This window comes from Microcebus murinus, chromosome 3 (assembly GCF_040939455.1).
Source record: "Microcebus murinus isolate Inina chromosome 3, M.murinus_Inina_mat1.0, whole genome shotgun sequence".
Lineage (NCBI taxonomy): Eukaryota > Metazoa > Chordata > Mammalia > Primates > Cheirogaleidae > Microcebus > Microcebus murinus.
The window spans coordinates 35,659,290-35,677,094 of NC_134106.1; the positions used below are offsets into that span (position 1 = coordinate 35,659,290).

General features: G+C 36.9%; 1 protein-coding gene across 2 annotated transcripts in view; it reads left to right on the plus strand.

Annotated features, from left to right (window-relative positions):
• The window catches only part of DYNC2LI1 (dynein cytoplasmic 2 light intermediate chain 1), a 40,718-nt gene that overhangs the window by 21,895 nt on the left and 1,018 nt on the right, over window positions 1–17,805 (plus strand). The window contains exons 9-13 of one of the 2 annotated variants that reach the window (XM_076000710.1): window positions 3,720–3,796; window positions 4,401–4,471; window positions 8,410–8,507; window positions 8,941–9,033; window positions 14,796–14,904. In XM_076000710.1, the coding sequence (XP_075856825.1) occupies window positions 3,720–3,796; window positions 4,401–4,471; window positions 8,410–8,507; window positions 8,941–9,033; window positions 14,796–14,858 (402 nt within the window). In that variant the 3' untranslated portion in view covers window positions 14,859–14,904. Of the gene's footprint in view, window positions 1–3,719; window positions 3,797–4,400; window positions 4,472–8,409; window positions 8,508–8,940; window positions 9,034–14,795; window positions 14,923–17,805 lie in introns of those variants that run through there. The other variant, XM_012756425.3, reaches the window with a different exon arrangement.

The following is a 17,805-nucleotide window of genomic DNA, read 5'->3' on the forward strand; positions in this document are numbered from 1 at the left end:
TTAACAATGTATTGTTATTGTTTTTACTTTTAAAAAGTACTATTTAGGCCATGGTTGGTGGCTTCCACCTGTAATGCTAGCACTTTGGGAGGCCAAGTGGTAAGGATTGCTTGAGACTAGGAGTTTGAGACCAACCTGAGCAAAAGACACATCTGTACAAAAAAAGAGAAAGATTAACCAGGCATGGTGGCATGTACCTGTAGACCCAGCTACTCTGGAGGCAGAGGCAGAACAGGAGGATTGCTTGAGCCCAGGAGTATGAGGCTGCAATGAGCTATTATGAGGCCACTGCACTCCAGCCTGGATGACAGAGTGATACTCTGTCTCTAAATTAATAAATAAATAAATATTTAAAAAACAAGAAAAGTGTTTGTTATAGATGTTGAAAACATGAACTCTGAAGTCATGCTACCTGGGTTCAAATCTTAGGGTAACTATATACTACACATGTGATTTCAAAAGGCAAGTCACTTAATCTCACTTAAGCCTTACAGTTCTCCATGGTAAAATGGAGAGAAACAGTACCTTATTCATAGGGTTCTTACGAGAACTAAAAGAGGGAATACATGTGAAATACTTAGCACAGGGCCTAGAACAAAGTATTACCCGGTTAGGCTGAGTGCAGTGTCTTATGCCTATAATCCTAACACTCTGGGAAGCTGTGGTGGGTGGATCACTTAAAGTCAGGAGTTCAAGGCCAGCCTGAGCAAGAATGAGATCCTGTTTCTACAAAAAACAGCTCTAGAAAACAGCGGGTGCGGTGACATGTGCCTATATAGTCCCACATTACTTGGAAGGCTGAGGTGGGAGGATGGCTTAAGCCCAGGAGTGTGAGGTTGCAGTGAGCTATGATGATACCATAGGACTCTATCCCAGGCAACAGAGTGGGACGCTGTCTTAAAAAAAAGAAAAAAGGCTGAGCGCGGTGGCTCATGCCTGTAATCCTAGCACTATGGGAGACTGAGGCAGGCAGATTGATTGAGCTGGGGTGTTCGAGACCATCCTGAGCAAGGGTGAGACCCCATCTCTACTAAAAAATAGAAAGAAATTAGCTGGACAAAATAAATTCTAAATTCCAAATAATATTTCTAAAAATATATAGAAAAAAAATAGCCAGGCATGGTGGTGCATGCCTACAGTCCCAGCTACTTGGGAGGCTGAGGTAGAAGGATTGCTTGAGCCTAGGAGTCTGAGGTTGCAGTGAGTAAGGCTGATGCCATGGCACTCTAGCCCAGGCAACAGAGTGAGACTCTGTCTCAAAAAAAAAAAAAAAATGAATCAATGTTGGTTATTATAATTACTGTTATCATTATCTTCTATAGCAGGACCAAATTTTGCTGGATGTCCTTTAATGTAATAAAATATAAAAGCATTTTTGTTTGAAAAAATACTTCCTTCATATTTGAATGATTATTGAATAGTTTGTTTTTTCCTCCAAATCAAATCACTCAGATGAACCTAGAGAAACATGGTCTAGGCCTTGCCTTCATGGCTAGGATATTATGACTGAAAGTAATATCTACAATATGTATTTTCAATTCTCATACTTTTCAGAACATTCCACATTTCATTATGTATTTTCTTAAAAATAATACCTTTTATATTTGAATTATATTTGCTTATATATTAGGTCGACTGACAGAGTGCTTTGGAAAGCATTCTTCTCTACTATTAATATTTTGAAAAGATATGGGAAATTTAAAGTGAATGCCTCATCCAGGATAGAGAGACAACAACCTTGCAGTTTCTTATTTTTGCCACTAGATAAGGCCACACATTTAATTCTGGTTAAAGTTAGCTAAGGGAAATCCTTATATTTTTTTAGGAACAGATCACACTTAAAGAGCATTCAGGGCCCAGTCTGGTCTTATGGTTAAAAATGTAGATAAAGCCAAATCAATGCAGGCCATCACAGGCCTGGGATTACCCATGCTCAGAAGACCCTAGAAGATCAGGGACCAAGGAAAGGATCTGAGAAGCGCTTCATCTCAGTTTTCAAGGGAAACAGAGGTTGGGTTAGTGGATACTCCAAGACCACCAAAGGAAACATAAGGCCTTTCTAGCTTCCCGAACCAAGAAGAGTATAGCCAGTGTTATCGAAGTGCCATCTTTCAGTTTTACATCTGCGCTTACCTTCTACCCCATTTAAGGGAGAAAGTTAGTTGGGTACTGCTTTGCAAGATTACATGATATTTAGCAGGTTTTTTCTAGCACTATAGTTGATCCTTTATAGTTCAGTTGAGAATATTGATTCAATATTCTGAATAATAAAGTTAATAAAAACAAAACCAGGAGAATATTGATAAGTAGGAACAGATACAGAGGAGAACTACAAGGATGGTAGGGAACTTAATATGCTATATGAGGACCAGTATAATATCATCTAAAATGTAATAATTCTCTTTAACCAGTTGAAGGACTGTTCTGTGGAAAAAAGATTAAATTTATTCTTTGTTCTCCTAGAATCAAGAAAAAGAACCAATAGAGAGAGTTTATTCAAAATAAGAAAGAACTTTCTGATGCTACCATTATCTGAAAATGGAATGAGTTGCCAGATGAGTTCCCAGGCATTGAGTTTACTTAAGTAGAAGGTCTACAGCTATTTGTGGAGAGTGTTTTAGAGGTGATTGATGCAGCAGATTGAGGGGTTGGGTTAGAAAAGGTCCTTTTTTTTAGAGATAGGGTCTCACTCTGTCACCTAGGCTAGAGTACAATGGCCCTATTCCAACACACCAGGTAATTTTTTATTCTTTTATTTGTAGAGACAGGGTCTCATTACATTGCCCAGGCTGGTCCTTCTGCCTTAGCCTCCCAAAGTGCTGGGATTACAGGTGTGTGCCACCATGCCTGGCCTAGAAAACTTCTGATGTTCTCTCAGCCCTACTCTACATTGTATGAAATACATTTTCCATAAAATTTTTTTTCCTTTCCCACAAAAGAAATAAAGTTCAGCAGAGCAGGTTTTTTGTTTTTGTTTTTGTTTTTTTGAAACAGAGTCTTGCCCTGTTGTCTGGGCAAGAGTCCCTGTGTCAGCCTAACTCACAGCAACCTCAAACTCCTGGGCTCAAGCAATCCTACTGCCTCAGCCTCCCGAGTAGCTGGGACTATAGGCATGCACCACCATGCCCGGCTAATTTTTTCTATATATCTTTAGTTGGCCAATTAATTTCTTTCTATTTTTAGTAGAGATGGGGTCTCACTCTTGCTCAGGCTGGTTTTGAACTCCTGAACTTAAACAATTCTCCCACCTCAGCCTCCCATAGTGCTAGGATTATAAGTATGAGGCACCGCACCTGGCCTATACCTCTTATTTTCTAACCAACCCAATTGCATTTTCGAAAATTTTATTTTAGACAACAATAAGAGTATGTTTACACACAAATACACATACCACATAAACACACATACATATATACATTTTTAAGGAATTCTTTGACTATGATTATGACCAATTTGTATGAGTAGCTGAAATGATTAGTTGCATAAACACAAGTCCTTTCCACATCATGCATTCATGAAGTTTGAAGAATGAGTTAAAACAAATTTATCAAGATTTCTTTATTCAGGTTTTGTTTTGTCTACTCAAACAGAAGTATTTACTGGGCAAGTAGTTAGTAATTCTCTCTGCAATCTGTACTTATTCAAAGCCATATTTATGTTACCTGTTTCTATGATTGGAAAACAGAGCATATGATTTATTCTCCTGATTTTTTTTTCAGTTTACCAGTAAATCAGAAGCTCTATTACTAAAAATACGTGGAGTTATCAACCAATTGGCATTTGGCATTGACAAAAGGTACTGTTAAAATATTTTTTGTATCTTTTTATTTATTTGTTTATTTTAGCAGTGTTGTCTTATCTGATTATTGTTCTCATCTAAGTCATTTGTTTCTTGACCAGGAAACTGTCCCAGACAGCTGTTCTCAAAGGGATAATTGCATATTATCTCCTGCTTCTTATATTGCTTAAATATTTCTCAAATTTTATAACCAAAATGATATATAATATTTAGTTTGACACTGGAATAGAATAATGATACTATTACACTTGTTCCTAGATTTCTTTTACTTATTTTCCCACATTTTAGTAGCTTTCCCTCTCTTATTAGTTTCTTATATTGATTTGAAACAGAATTGAAAGTTTTAGTATGTTATCTTCTAAGCCTTGCTACTTCTCTTGGTTTTGATTTAAGATAATGTGGGTATGTCACTTTTTTCCTGTAAAGCCTTTATTCATGCTATATTTAACTTTTGAAATCACTTCAGTTGATATTCACTCATTCATTAGGGGCAATGCTGTCATACATGGCTAGATGTAAACCTTGGCTCTCATGTGTATAAACTCTTAAAGTATATTCAACTGCTAAACTTATTTAGAATCTTTTTTTCTTCTCCACATAGCAAATCAATATGTGTGGATCAGAATAAACCACTGTTTATCACAGCAGGATTGGATTCTTTAAGTCAAATAGGTTGGTGAACTTATTAAGATTGTTCAATCTCTTTTTAATTGCTTATTGATTTTATCCTACTCCATGTTCACTTTGTTTCCAATATACCCTATTTCTAGTTTCATTGTAATTGCTGTTATTTCCTAGGTCTTTATTTGTATACTCAGTATTGGTGCAGCATGCATCACATCAACATATTTGTGATAGAAGGGATGTTGCCACATAAGAGACTGATTTCTGATCTCTGTTCTACTAAAAATATTTGCATGTATTTCCTTTCCATCACTGATTTCTAGGTACTTTTAAATTTTAGCTGCTTGGGTTTAGAATAAACCAGGAGCATAGAGTGGTCTGGAAATTTAAAGCTACCTATTATGGGCAATGATCAAATATGAAAAAGATTGAAGTGATAGAATAAACCAGAAAGAACACAGTTGTACCAATTAGATATGCCTTAATTTTTCATGATATAAATAGCTTGCATGACTAATGGAATGTATTTCCTAGACTCATAGACTCCACAGACTTCTGAATCTAAAGGAACTTTAAGAGTTTATATATAAAGCCCCTTATCTTTCCACAGAAGCTTTTTGCATTATGAAGATCTTTGAGTCTAGCAATTCTCTATACTCTGGGGGTGGCATAGTTTGGTTTTAACATCCTAATGAGCAATAGTTTATTTTTGCATTTCCCATCCTCTATTACTCTTACAAGCTAAAGGTGACTTGATTTCAAATGCAGAGATCTTTGTAATGAGTGTATAGATTGAATTGAAATGAAAAGAATAGAGATGGTTTTGCTTAATGTGTCATGGAGACTATTTTTTAGAATTATCATTAGCACCAACTTAATTTCAGTAGCAGTGAGAATCACTGTGTGTACTGATAGATAACGCTGATGGAATACTTTTGCCTATGTGAATAGTTGCAGGTCAGAAGAGAGTTGATAATTACTGGATTTAAGAAGTCATGGAGCTTAGGCCTCCTCAAAATTAAAAACTTTTGCTCTGTGAAAGCCCATATGATGAGGACGAAAAGACATGTTATAGCCTGGGAGAAAATATTTTCAAGCTGCATATCTGAAAAAAGACTAGTATTTAGAATATATAAAGAACCCAACAGTTTAAAAATAGCAACAAACAGTCCTCTTAGAAAATGGTCAAGAAACAAGCAGACATTTCACGAAGAGGACATAAAAATGGCAAAGACACATGAAAAGGTGTTTATTAGTGATTAGGAAATACAAATTGAAACCACAATGAGATATCAGTACACACTTATCAGAATAGCTAAAATAAAAAATAGTGACACTACCAAATACTGGCTAGGATGCAGAGAAACTATACAACTTGTACATTGCTGGTGGGAATGTAAAGTGGTACAGCCACTCCAGAAAACAGTTTGATGGTTTCTTATCAAACTAAACATGTAACTACCATATGACCTAGAAATTGTGCTATTGGAAATTTATTCCAAAGAAATGAAAACTTACATTCACACAAATATCTGTATACAAATGTTCATAGCAGCTTTACTGGTAATAGTTAAAAACTGGAAACAGGCTGGGCGCCATGGCTCATGCCTGTAATCCTAGCACTCTGGGAGGCCAAGGTAGGAGGATTGCCTAAGGTCAGGAGTTCAAAACCAGCTTGAGCAAGAGCGAGACCCTGTCTCTACTAAAAATAGAAAGAAATTAATTGGCCAACTAAAAATATATAGAAAAAATTAGCCGGGCATGGTGGCGCATGCCTGTAGTCCCAGCTACTCGGGAGGCTGAGGCAGGATTGCTTGAGCCCAGGAGTCTGAGGTTGCTGTGGGCTAGGCTGATGCCACAGCACTCTAGCCCAGGCAACAGAGTTAGACTCTGTCTCAAAAAAAAAAAAAAAACTGGAAACAGGTGCAGTGCCTCATGCCTATAATCCCAGCACTTTGGGATGGGAGGATCGCTTAGGCCACGAGTTCAAGACCAACCTGGGAAACATAACAAGACCCCATCTCTACAAAAAAAAATGAAAAAAAATTAGCCGGGCATGATGGTACACATCTGTAGTCCCAGCTACTCAGGAGGCTAAGGCAGAAGGATCACTTGTATAATTTAAATTAATTTGAAAAAATTTTTAAATTTGCTGCCACTTGATCAAGGATCACTTGAGCCCAGTAGTTCAAGACTGCAGTGAGTTATAATCACACTAGTGTACTCCAGCCTAGGTCAACAGAGCAGGATTCTGTCTGAAAACAAAAAACAAAAGAAAAATATCTGGAAACAACCTAGAGGTTCTTCAACAGGTGAATGGCTAAACAAACTATGGTACATCTGTACCATAGAGGAATACTACTGAGCCATAAAAAGAAAGAAACTGTTGATACATAGAACTTGGATTAATTTCCAGGGAATCATGCTGAATGAAAAAAAAAAGCCAATCAGAAAAGGTTATATACAAAATAATTCTATTTATATAAAAGTTTTGAGGCCGGGCGCTGTGGCTCACGCCTGTAATCCTAGCTCTTGGGAGGCCGAGGCGGGCGGATTGCTCAAGGTCAGGAGTTCAAAACCAGCCTGAGCAAGAGCGAGACCCCGTCTCTACTATAAATAGAAAGAAATTAATTGGCCAACTGATATATATATAAAAAATTAGCCGGGCATGGTGGCGCATGCCTGTAGTCCCAGCTACCCGGGAGGCTGAGGCAGAAGGATCACTCGAGCCCAGGAGTTTGAGGTTGCTGTGAGCTAGGCTGACGCCACGGCACTCACTCTAGCCTGGGCAACAAAGTGAGACTCTGTCTCAAAAAAAAAAAAAAAAAAAAAAAAAAAAAGTTTTGAAATGAAAAAATTTTAGAAATGGAGGGCAGGGACAAGGCTATGAGTAGGGAGGCCAGGTAAAGGGTTAGGAAGGAGGTAGGTGTGTCTATAAAAGGGCAACACAAGGATCCTTATGGTAATGTGGTAATGGAACTAAGTCAGTGTCTTGACTGTGGTGGCAGCCACATGAACCTATGCAGGTGATAAAATTGTATAGAACTTAATACACACACACACACAGGAGTAGAAATGAAACTTGGCAAAGCTGCATAATGTCTTTTCCACCAAAGTGATAAGGAGGTCCTAAAAGATCAACAGTGAAATAGTTTTGGTGAACAATATAGATATTGGAAATAGAAAGAATGGAAAATCTCAGGCTATATAATTGATTAAAAGTGGTCAGGAAGTGGCAGCAAATTTAAAAATTTTTTCAAATTAATTTAAATTATACAAGCAATACATAAAGACATTTTCCTTGTAAAAAGTTAAAATAGTACATATAAGGAATGAGTTTAATATGTATCTTCCCAGACAATTCCCTATGCATTTACATAAGTATGCATGTGGTTTAGAAAAAACTATTTTCCTTAACGTAATAGTATCAGTCTGTGTCTACCATTTTGAAATTTGCCTTTTTTATTCAATATGCCTTGGTGCTTTTTTCATATTAATGCTATATATAGGTCTATCTGCTATTTTAACTGTTGGATAGTGTTAACAAAGCATGGCTATGCATAATAACTTAGTGCACCGTCCACATTGATGGATACTTTGATTGTGGTCACATTTTTACTAATACAAATGATGCTACAGTGTGAAATCCTTAATACAGTACCTATATGCAGGTAAAATACAGTACCTATATGCAGATAAATACCAAGAACTGGAAATACTGGTTAATACGATAGGTATAGATGTAGGGTGTGCAGAATAAGAATTACAGTTTGTCCATTACTCTTTGCCTCCTCTTCTTCCAATGCTAGAATCTGTCCAGTGGCCTTGCTATGCTGGGCAGGGATAAATATTAATGGTGAGTACATTAGGGAAAGGAAAAATGAGTGATCTAAGATTTACACTTTTATAAGTGTCATTTATTTTATTGGTAGAGTTTGTAATGTTTTAATCAATGCAGTCATTTGAAGTAAAACTTCCAATTTTAGGATCTCCTCCAGTTCCTGACAATGACATTGGAAAGCTGCATGCCCACTCACCAATGGAGTTGTGGAAAAAAGTGTATGAAAAGCTCTTTCCACCAAAGGTATATATCTCTAATTCTTTTAAAGCAAGAATTTTTAACACCACTCAACAGTTACAGAAAATGTTCCAAAGGGCTTATTATGATAACTTTGTTTTTATCTCTCATGCTCAAAAATCAATTAAACATGTGCTAAAAATCTATTGTAAATAAGGTACTATGAGGGTTAAATGAAGAGTAAGGCACAATTCCTGCTTCACTTTCAAAACAGAGCTTTCTGGCTATTAGTGAAGGGAGAAACATACAAAAGGGGAAGAAAGCAATAGTACCTGTTGGAATTTGAAATGGGCCTCAATGGTGGTGATAAAACCTTGAAAGATGGTAGAGAGCCTTCAGTCCCAGGCTAAGGAATGGGAGCTTGATTTGTTAGGTAGATAGTAGCCATTGAAGGTTTTGGGTCATGGGCATGAAATGATTTGGAGAATTGTAATTTCAGAGTATCAACACACTAAAAGATATCAAGGACCCCGCACGAGATCCTCAGTATGCTGAAAGCGAAGTTGATGAGATGAGAATTCAAAAGGATCAGGTATTATCTTAAACATTTACATAATTTTATCTGAGTTTTATCATAGAATCTGAAATGCCTTGGAAATTCCTTACATTTTTCTCAATGTATTTACTTAGTGTTTTCTTTTTTTTTTTTTTGAGACAGAGTCTCGCTTGTTGTCCAGGCTAGAGTGAGTGCCGTGGCGTCAGCCTAGCTCACAGCAACCTCAAACTCCTGGGCTCAAGCAATCCTTCTGTCTCAGCCTCCCGAGTAGCTGGGACTACAGGCATGTGGCACCATGCCTGCTAATTTTTTTTTTATATATATATATTAGTTGGCCCATTAATTTGTTTCTATTTATAGTAGAGACGGGGTCTTGCTCTTGCTCAGGCTGGTTTCGAACTCCTGACCTCGAGCAATCTGCCCGCCTCTGCCTCCCAGAGTGCTAGGATTACAGGCTTGAGCCACCGCGCCCGGCCAGTGTTTTCTTTTTTACTTTTAAAATTATTTTATAAGTATATTTGCACCATAGAAAAAAATTCTAATATTCTTAAAGAAGAAATTTAAAAATCACCTGTCATTCCACCATCCAGAGATGACTTAATGTTCACATATCCTCTTTTGATTTTCCAGTTTACTATATATTAAGGATAGGTGGTGATCTCTTACCTCATTGCTGAAGAGCCACTTAGTCCTAAAATTCTTTGGTTTATGGGGTTATCTGAAAGGTTTTGTTTTTGATTAGGACATTCAGATGTACCTATACTTTTCTTATACCAGAAAAATTATCTTGTCCAGCTAAGAGTTACTCAGTCTGAAAGCACAGAGACATCCTGACAGAACCCAGGATCTCTCAGGAAAATGCTTAGAAGTGGAAACTACCATTCTATATATGCCTAGATAGTGCCGTTTGAACACACAAGTGTGACGTACGAATGTAAGAGTTGGTAAATTCAACATGCCCCAAATGCTTGAATTTTTCTAAAAAAAAAAACACCTTAGATTTTCTTCAGTTTGATAAAATAAGACATTGTACAGAACCTGACCTTATATGAGTAACCTTATATTACTGACAACCTCTCAGGCAAGATTTGTAGAGCAGTATAACCTGGGCAGGCACCTTGTAACCCTGTGGCACAAGGGTAACCTGAGGACAGCTATTCATTGAGAGCAGTGACTGGGGTATTTTTCTCAGCACTAACCTTTCACATTCAGGGGCCCTCAAATAAGTAAACAAAATATTTTATTTAAACATAGTCCAGAAAACTTTTCAAAAATATGCCATGAACATTTAGAGGGTTTTGTTTGTAGCTATAGCAAAGTGAGAGGCATGTTGTATAAACAGTAAAATGACCGCATGTAACCTTTATTATATATACAGCTTGGCTGTAGAGATTAGTTGGAAGTCATCCCTGGATTATTATTTATCTAGCAGTCAATGATTGACTGCCATTGTAGATAACTGTATCTGTTTATATTGCATAGTAATCACTTTATTAAGTTCACGTGCACAGGTATCATTAAAGGACTAGAGTATTTCTGAACATCATGAGTTTTCACATTCAAATCTTTTTCCCCAGACTGACTTAAAACCATAGGAATTTTGTGTGGAAATGGAAGATAATCCCACAGTATCCATATATATCATTCTTCACTCAACTCTTGTACCTCACTGTTACCAGTTCACCAGTTGCTACAACCTCTTGGCTGAGAGATTTTTTTAACTTACCTGGAAAGTTATAATATCCTAATTTTGCCTCTAAACCAGTTTCATTTGTGGTGTTTTAGTAGATGAATTTCATTGGTTTCAGGTTACACACATAGTACCTTTAACATAATTTTTTATGCTTCTGCTTTAAAGATACCCTAATGATTACCAGTGTTTCTCAGTTACTTAATTGATAACTGAATCCAAATTTTGACATTCAGCTATCCAAAATTTTAAATTTGAATATTACTTCATGCTCTCTCAAAGTAGTTTTGGAACCTTAAGTTTTTTCCCAGCTGTGTGCTGATACATACAGAATCTAACTTAAGTATGAGAAAATTTGATTTCCCTCTCAACATTTTAAAATATATTTTCGTTTTTATACAGACAAAATAGTTGATGCCAATTTTAAGGGTCTCCAGCAGGATTTTCCATAACTTTATAAGAATGTGTCCTTGCTTAAAAGCAAGCTGTAAATGTTTTAAAAAGTCTAGACTGCGTGCTATATGCCTGCATACCTTTAACCCAAAGAGTTACTTTTGATTCTTGGAAGGAGAGAGGACATCCTGTTTCATTAAAATATAATACAGTTGGGCAGGGCGCAATGGCTCATGCCTGTAATCCTAACACTCAGGGAGGCTGAGGTGGGTGGATCGTTTCAGCTCAGGAATTCGAGACCAGGCTAAGTAAGAGCGAGACCCTGTCTCTACTAAAAAAATAAAAATAAAAAAAAAAATAAATTAGCTGGACAACTAAAAATATATAGGAAAAAAAAATTAGCCGGCCATGGTGGCACATGCCTGTAGTCCCAGCTACTCTGGAGGCTGAGACAGTAGGTAGGATTGCTTGGGCCTAGGAGTTTGAGGTTGCTGTGAGCTAGGCTGACACCACAGCACTCTAGCCCAGGCAACAGAGTGAGACTCTGTCTCAAAAATTAAAAAATTAAAAAAAATTAAAAAATATACATATATATAAATAAAATACAGTTGCATATGAGTGGAAGGCTGGACCTGAGCCTGCAGGAGACCAGATATGAGCCTCTTTTCGACTTCCTCCCCTTTCCCAAGTCCCATTATTAGTGACCTAAATAATTATCAGAAATAGAAAAGAGCTTCTGGGCCTTTAAGCCTTGTCAGTGAAATTAGAGCAGTGCCTTTTAGGGTGGAGAGGCAAACTCTTGAGTTCCATTCCATTTCTCCAACACTCAAGCCTTCAAAAAAGCCCCAAATCTCATTGACTCTTTAGGCAAGAAAGATGTCCCAGAAGAGCTGCATTTGAGCCACACTTATATTAAATAATCCTGCCCATGTGTGGGATACACTTCACCACAATTTTCCATAATATCTTATTTGTAAGTCTTCGTAATAAAATAGCTACCAGAATCCCTCTTGCTCTCAGTCTCCACAGATGCATGGAGATTCTCACCACCTATGAAACCAACCCTCCGGGTCAGCAGATTGGTAGGAAGACCTTTTTCACAGCGGACTAAGGGTCTTTCCTTAGCAAAAAAGGGTCTTTCCTGGCACAAAAAAATACTTCAGCAGTATTTTCTACTTTTTTTTTGAGCCCTCTAGTTTTAAAACATTCCTGATTTTAAGGGAATAATGTGAGTATAGAAAGCACTTGCTGAGCCTTTCTATTTCTTTTCTATGTTTTTGTTAAAGAAAGCAAAAAAAAAAAAAGGAAAAGATTTCCATAAACAATTATTTTTAAGATTTTCTTGGCCAACCACAGATAGCTATTTTGAATTCCTGATTTTAAAAATCAACTTGGTTATAATCGTAGGCCTATAATTTAATTCAACACACAGACTCACATGTTTAGAGAAAAATGTTCTTGTCTTTTATTGAAGATGCTGTTTTAAGTATTATAAGACTGTGGCCCATTAATATCTGAAAACTTTAGAGGTTTTTAAGAGTCAGGGTGGAAACCTTGGTTTTTCATTCACTCTTACAATGGCTCTGTAAAGCAGCCACAAAAAATTATCACATAAAGAAAACCTTCTCTTGGGAGGCCGAGGCGGGCGGATTGCTCAAGGTCAGGAGTTCAAAACCAGCCTGAGCAAGAGCGAGACCCCGTCTCTACTATAAATAGAAAGAAATTAATTGGCCAACTGATATATATATATAAAATTAGCCGGGCATGGTGGCGCATGCCTGTAGTCCCAGCTACCCGGGAGGCTGAGGCAGAAGGATCACTCGAGCCCAGGAGTTTGAGGTTGCTGTGAGCTAGGCTGACGCCACGGCACTCACTCTAGCCTGGGCAACAAAGCGAGACTCTGTCTCAAAAAAAAAAAAAAAAGAAAGAAAACCTTCTTACTTGCTAACCCTTTAAAACATCATCATATTATTTGGAATTCACATCATAGCAATATTCACTTCATAGCATATTGAAGATCTAGTGGCCTTGGTGAGTTCTGTAGCATACCAGTTACTCCTTATTCTCCCTCTGTCATGGCCTGTGTGACCAGCCCCATTTTTCTGTCAGTTTACCATCTGTAGAAAGGAGCTACTGCTGGCAAAGAATCTCAAAACAATGTCCTCACCTTTATCATTGGTAAAAATAATTCAACGCTTCCAGTTAAAGATGAAATTTGCAATAACCTATTGGTTTACTCTTTATGAGTTAATCTTTGAAACCATAAATGGTAGCTAACTGGTGAACTGAATTAACTTCATTAGAAAAATAAACCAAGCTGTAAAGACTACTTTGGCATTATTACTATAAAAATTCTTCCAAAGTCAGTATACAGCTTTGAAACTTATAACATTTATATTTAATAACCTAGAATATAGGTATGAAAGAGACAATCTGCAATTTTTCTGAAAATGAAAATGGATTTTCTTTTCATAGCAACCATGAACTTCAATTATGTTAGCCAAAGGGTAGTGATTGCCTTATCTTGCAGAGTTTTTTTTTTTTGCCTATTCAAAATAATAACCTTTGTACAGTTATTTAGACATTGAACAACATGTAGGAGGCCAGTAGACAATCCCTTTAGATAATCTCTTGCGTGTCAATTGTCTCATGCAGGATTTCCACCACCACTAAAATTTATTTTATGAATTTTAAAGTTAACATATACTCATTGTGAAAAAAATTAAAAGATATAGAAGTATATAAAATAGAAAATGGAAGTATCCTGCCCTATCCCTACCTGTGTGGTTTTTTCATGTGGTACATATGACCATCATTCTTTTTGCTGGCTGCCTTGGAAGCCACATGTGAGTGAACACTAATTATTTAATCAGTCCTTACCAGAAGACATCTGAGTTGTTTCCAATTGTGTGCTGAGATACACAGTGCAATGAGTATCCTTCTATTTATATGCTTGTGCTCTTCTCTATTATTATAGTAGAAATTCATCTCTCTGATAAATTTCTAAAAGTAGAATCACTAGATCAAAGGATGTATACATTTTAAATACTTTTCTAACTTCAATCAAGTTTTTGACAAGAGCTTAATAGTAAATAATTAAAAATAAGACCACTGGCTGGGTACAATGGCCCATGCCTGTAATCCCAGCACCTCAGGAGGCTGAGGCAGTAGGATTGCTTAAGGCCAGGAGTTCGAGACCTTGTCTCTAAAAAAATTTTTTTTTAATTAGCCAGACATGGTGGCACACACCTGCAGTCCCAGCTACTCGGGAGGCTGAGGCAGGAGGATTGCCTGAGCCCAGGAGTTTGAGGTTGCTGTGAGCTAGGCTGATGCCATGGCACTCTAGGCTGGACAACAGAGTGAGACTCTGTCCCTCCCCCAAAATAATAATAAATAAATACCTGAAGAATGACAAATGTCCTATTTTATTAGTTGAAAGACAATTTGTATCTACTATTATATATAGTTTATAATTTCATTTGAAACTCTAATAAATTCATCTCTAAGTGCCACTTAGACTACACAGAAACTCTGAAGACTTTCTGTTTCTAAAAAATAAATTCTATGTATAAACCTCTACAAAATAATTGTCAAGAATCTTGAGAATGATAATGCTATATAAGATACCTTATTATATCTTAAAAATGCTAAGGCAGTTTTAAAATGCCTATTGTACTATTGATTTTTCTTAAAGTCATATGTATTTTTGTTTTAGGAACTAGAACAATACAAAAGAAGTTCTTCTAAGACTTGGAAACAAATTGAGCTTGATTCTTGAACCTAATTCAACTATTGTGTATTTATTTCTTCTTTCCCAAATAAAAGTAAGATTATTTTCTTAACTATGGCAATATGCAGCAATATGTGAAGAAAGTTAAAATGTGTAATTTGTTAAAAGCTGAATTTCTTGTACTAGTGTAACTCCCTGGGTATTTTGAAGTCTTTTAAAAAAAATTATGCAACCACATGTAATATTTTTACCTACTTCTAACATGTTTAAGTAGTATATACTCAGTTCAACATGTATAAGTTTCTGCCTACATGTTTTTAGGAATATGAAAGCAAGAGTATTTGATAACGGTTTTAAATACAAGATTAAGTGTCTTCGTTGGATGCAGTCCTTCTATAAGGAGTTCTCAGCTATAGTTGGTAGGAAATCAGAATTGGGTTTACAGGTATCATGATTTTACTCTAAGAGTGAGGCAGAAGCAGCACCTCAAGTACTTATTTAAAATGCACTTTCCTGGGTCCCCACACCCAGAGATTCCGAATAGGTCTGGAATGGGGCATTTTTAATCAGCAGCCCCCTCCCCTAAGAATGACACGTTTATTTTAAATGTTACTTTTTGAAGAACAGACTCATCTAAAGAGATATTTTAACAATAAGCAGGCCAAAACTTCATAAATAGGGGACAACCAGGATTCCAGGATCATTTCCAAGGTGGGATTACCTTAAAGAAGCCTTCCCAGTCTTGCAGATTTGTGTGCCTGCTAGCCAGGTTCAGTTTTGAGTAAGTATAATTGCTGTCATTTATTCTATATTCTCCCATTACCACATGTAAAGTATCTTGTCTTTAATATGCCCTGCACCCAGCTTCAAATAAGCACATTTACTAACTGCAAGAAAACCAAAGCTGATGAATATCTGAGTGGATAGCAAGCTATCTGATTATTGCAACAAAATAGGACTTCATAAATTATTTGCAGGGCAAGTGGTTCTAACACTCTTGACAACAGAATTTTCAGCATGTTTCCAAGGAACCTCAGTCTTAAGATTACCTGCTTAAGTGCTGTACAAAAAGAAATCCTTTCAAATTTATAGTGAACATTATGATCTCAGAAACATCACTGATTTTGTGGGAAGAAACAGCCTATTCCACAATAGTAATAGGGATTTTTACTATATAATTTGATTTTCTTACATATCACTGTCCATTTTTGACTTGAGACACAAACTGTCACATGTTAAAAGCCACTGTGTTTTTCTAAAATGCTATCACTAACATTTAATAGCTTGAAGTCACGTGTGATGTCAATTTTCCAAATGTTTCTGAGCTAGAATGAAATTAATCTGCATATGAATGGTAGAAAATGTTTCCACTTATGTTGTACACCCATATCTTTAGTAAGTTGAGATCAGTGATTTCAAAAGAGGTTCCTGTGGGACTCTCTTTGAACTAGTTTAATAAATTATCATCTCTAGAATTGTCTATAACTGATGTGACATATATAATCTGTAAGGCATTATGTAACTATTATACTATAATCATCAGTGTCAAAGACCTTTTATAAAAATTGACAATTCTATTCTGGTAATTTACCAGTGTCTCAAGATCCTTAAATACTGTTCTAAGAAATAGAATTTTACTGTGGTTTCCTTAATGAAATGATCTTTTCTACTATACTGTGAGACATTTCAAATGCTATAATTTATCATTCTTTACAAGTTAGGTCACAGTAACTGAACAAGTTCATGTGCTCTCTACCATATTCTTGTTCAAAGTTACCCTGGTAATATTGAGATGGTTTCATTTCAGACTTGTACCTGAATTACTTGAAGATCAATCAGAAAGATAATCAGGCCGGGCGTGGTGGCTCACGCCTGTAATCCTAGCACTCTGGGAGGCAGAGGCGGGCGGATTGCTCGAGGTCAGGAGTTCGAAACCACCCTGAGCAAGACCCCGTCTCTACTAAAAATAGAAAGAAATTAATTGACCAACTAAAAAATATATATATACAAAAAATTAGCCGGGCATGGTGGCGCATGCCTGTAGTCCCAGCTACTTGGGATGCTGAGGCAGGAGGATCACTTGAGCCCAGGAGATTGAGGTTGCTGTGAGCTAGGCTGATGCCATGGCACTCACTCTAGCCTGGGCAACAAAGTGAGACTCTGTCTCAAAAAAAAAAAAAAAGAAAAAGAAAAAGAAAGATAATCAATCATGTAGTTCAGAACCCATTTTAATAACCTATATACATCATTTCATCCCTAAAAATATATAATATACATTTGTATTTGTTTTTATCAGTATTCTTTCTTTACAGTTCAAGAAGGTGACTTCCTGCTGTGTAACCCTGTTCTTAGTGTAAATACCGTGTCAGTGTTTCTTCTGTATGGACTTTAAATAACAACTATTCTCCAACCTTAAAGAGGTTATTTCTCAGTGCATATACTTTGTCTGGAAATGTTTACTTTTAATTTTATAAGTAGGCCGGTCACGGTGGCTCACGCCTGTAATCCTAGCACTCTGGGAGGCCGAGGCAGGCGGATTGCTCAAGGTCAGGAGTTTGAAACTAGCCTGAACAAGAGCGAGACCCCGTCTCTACTATAAATAGAAAGAAATTAATTGGCCGACCAATATATATAGAAAAAATTAGCCGGGCATGGTGCCACATGCCTGTAGTCCCAGCTACTCGGGAGGCTGAGGCAGGAGGATTGCTTGAGCCCAGGAGTATGAGGTTGCTGTGAGCTAGGCTGACGCCACGGCACTCACTCAAGCCTAGGCAACAAAGCGAGACTCTGTCTCAAAAAAAAAAAAAAAAAATTTATAAGTAAATTCAGCTAAAAGTGAAAAATAGCAAACTCATCTTTAAAACATCACCAGAGGTTTGTCTGGTGTGCTGTGTTCACTGTTCAGCCCATTCCTACAGTTTTAAAAATTTTAACCCTCAGTAAAATCCTTGGGTGCTCTGTGTCAATGGTGTCCATCATCCATCTGTCCTACATC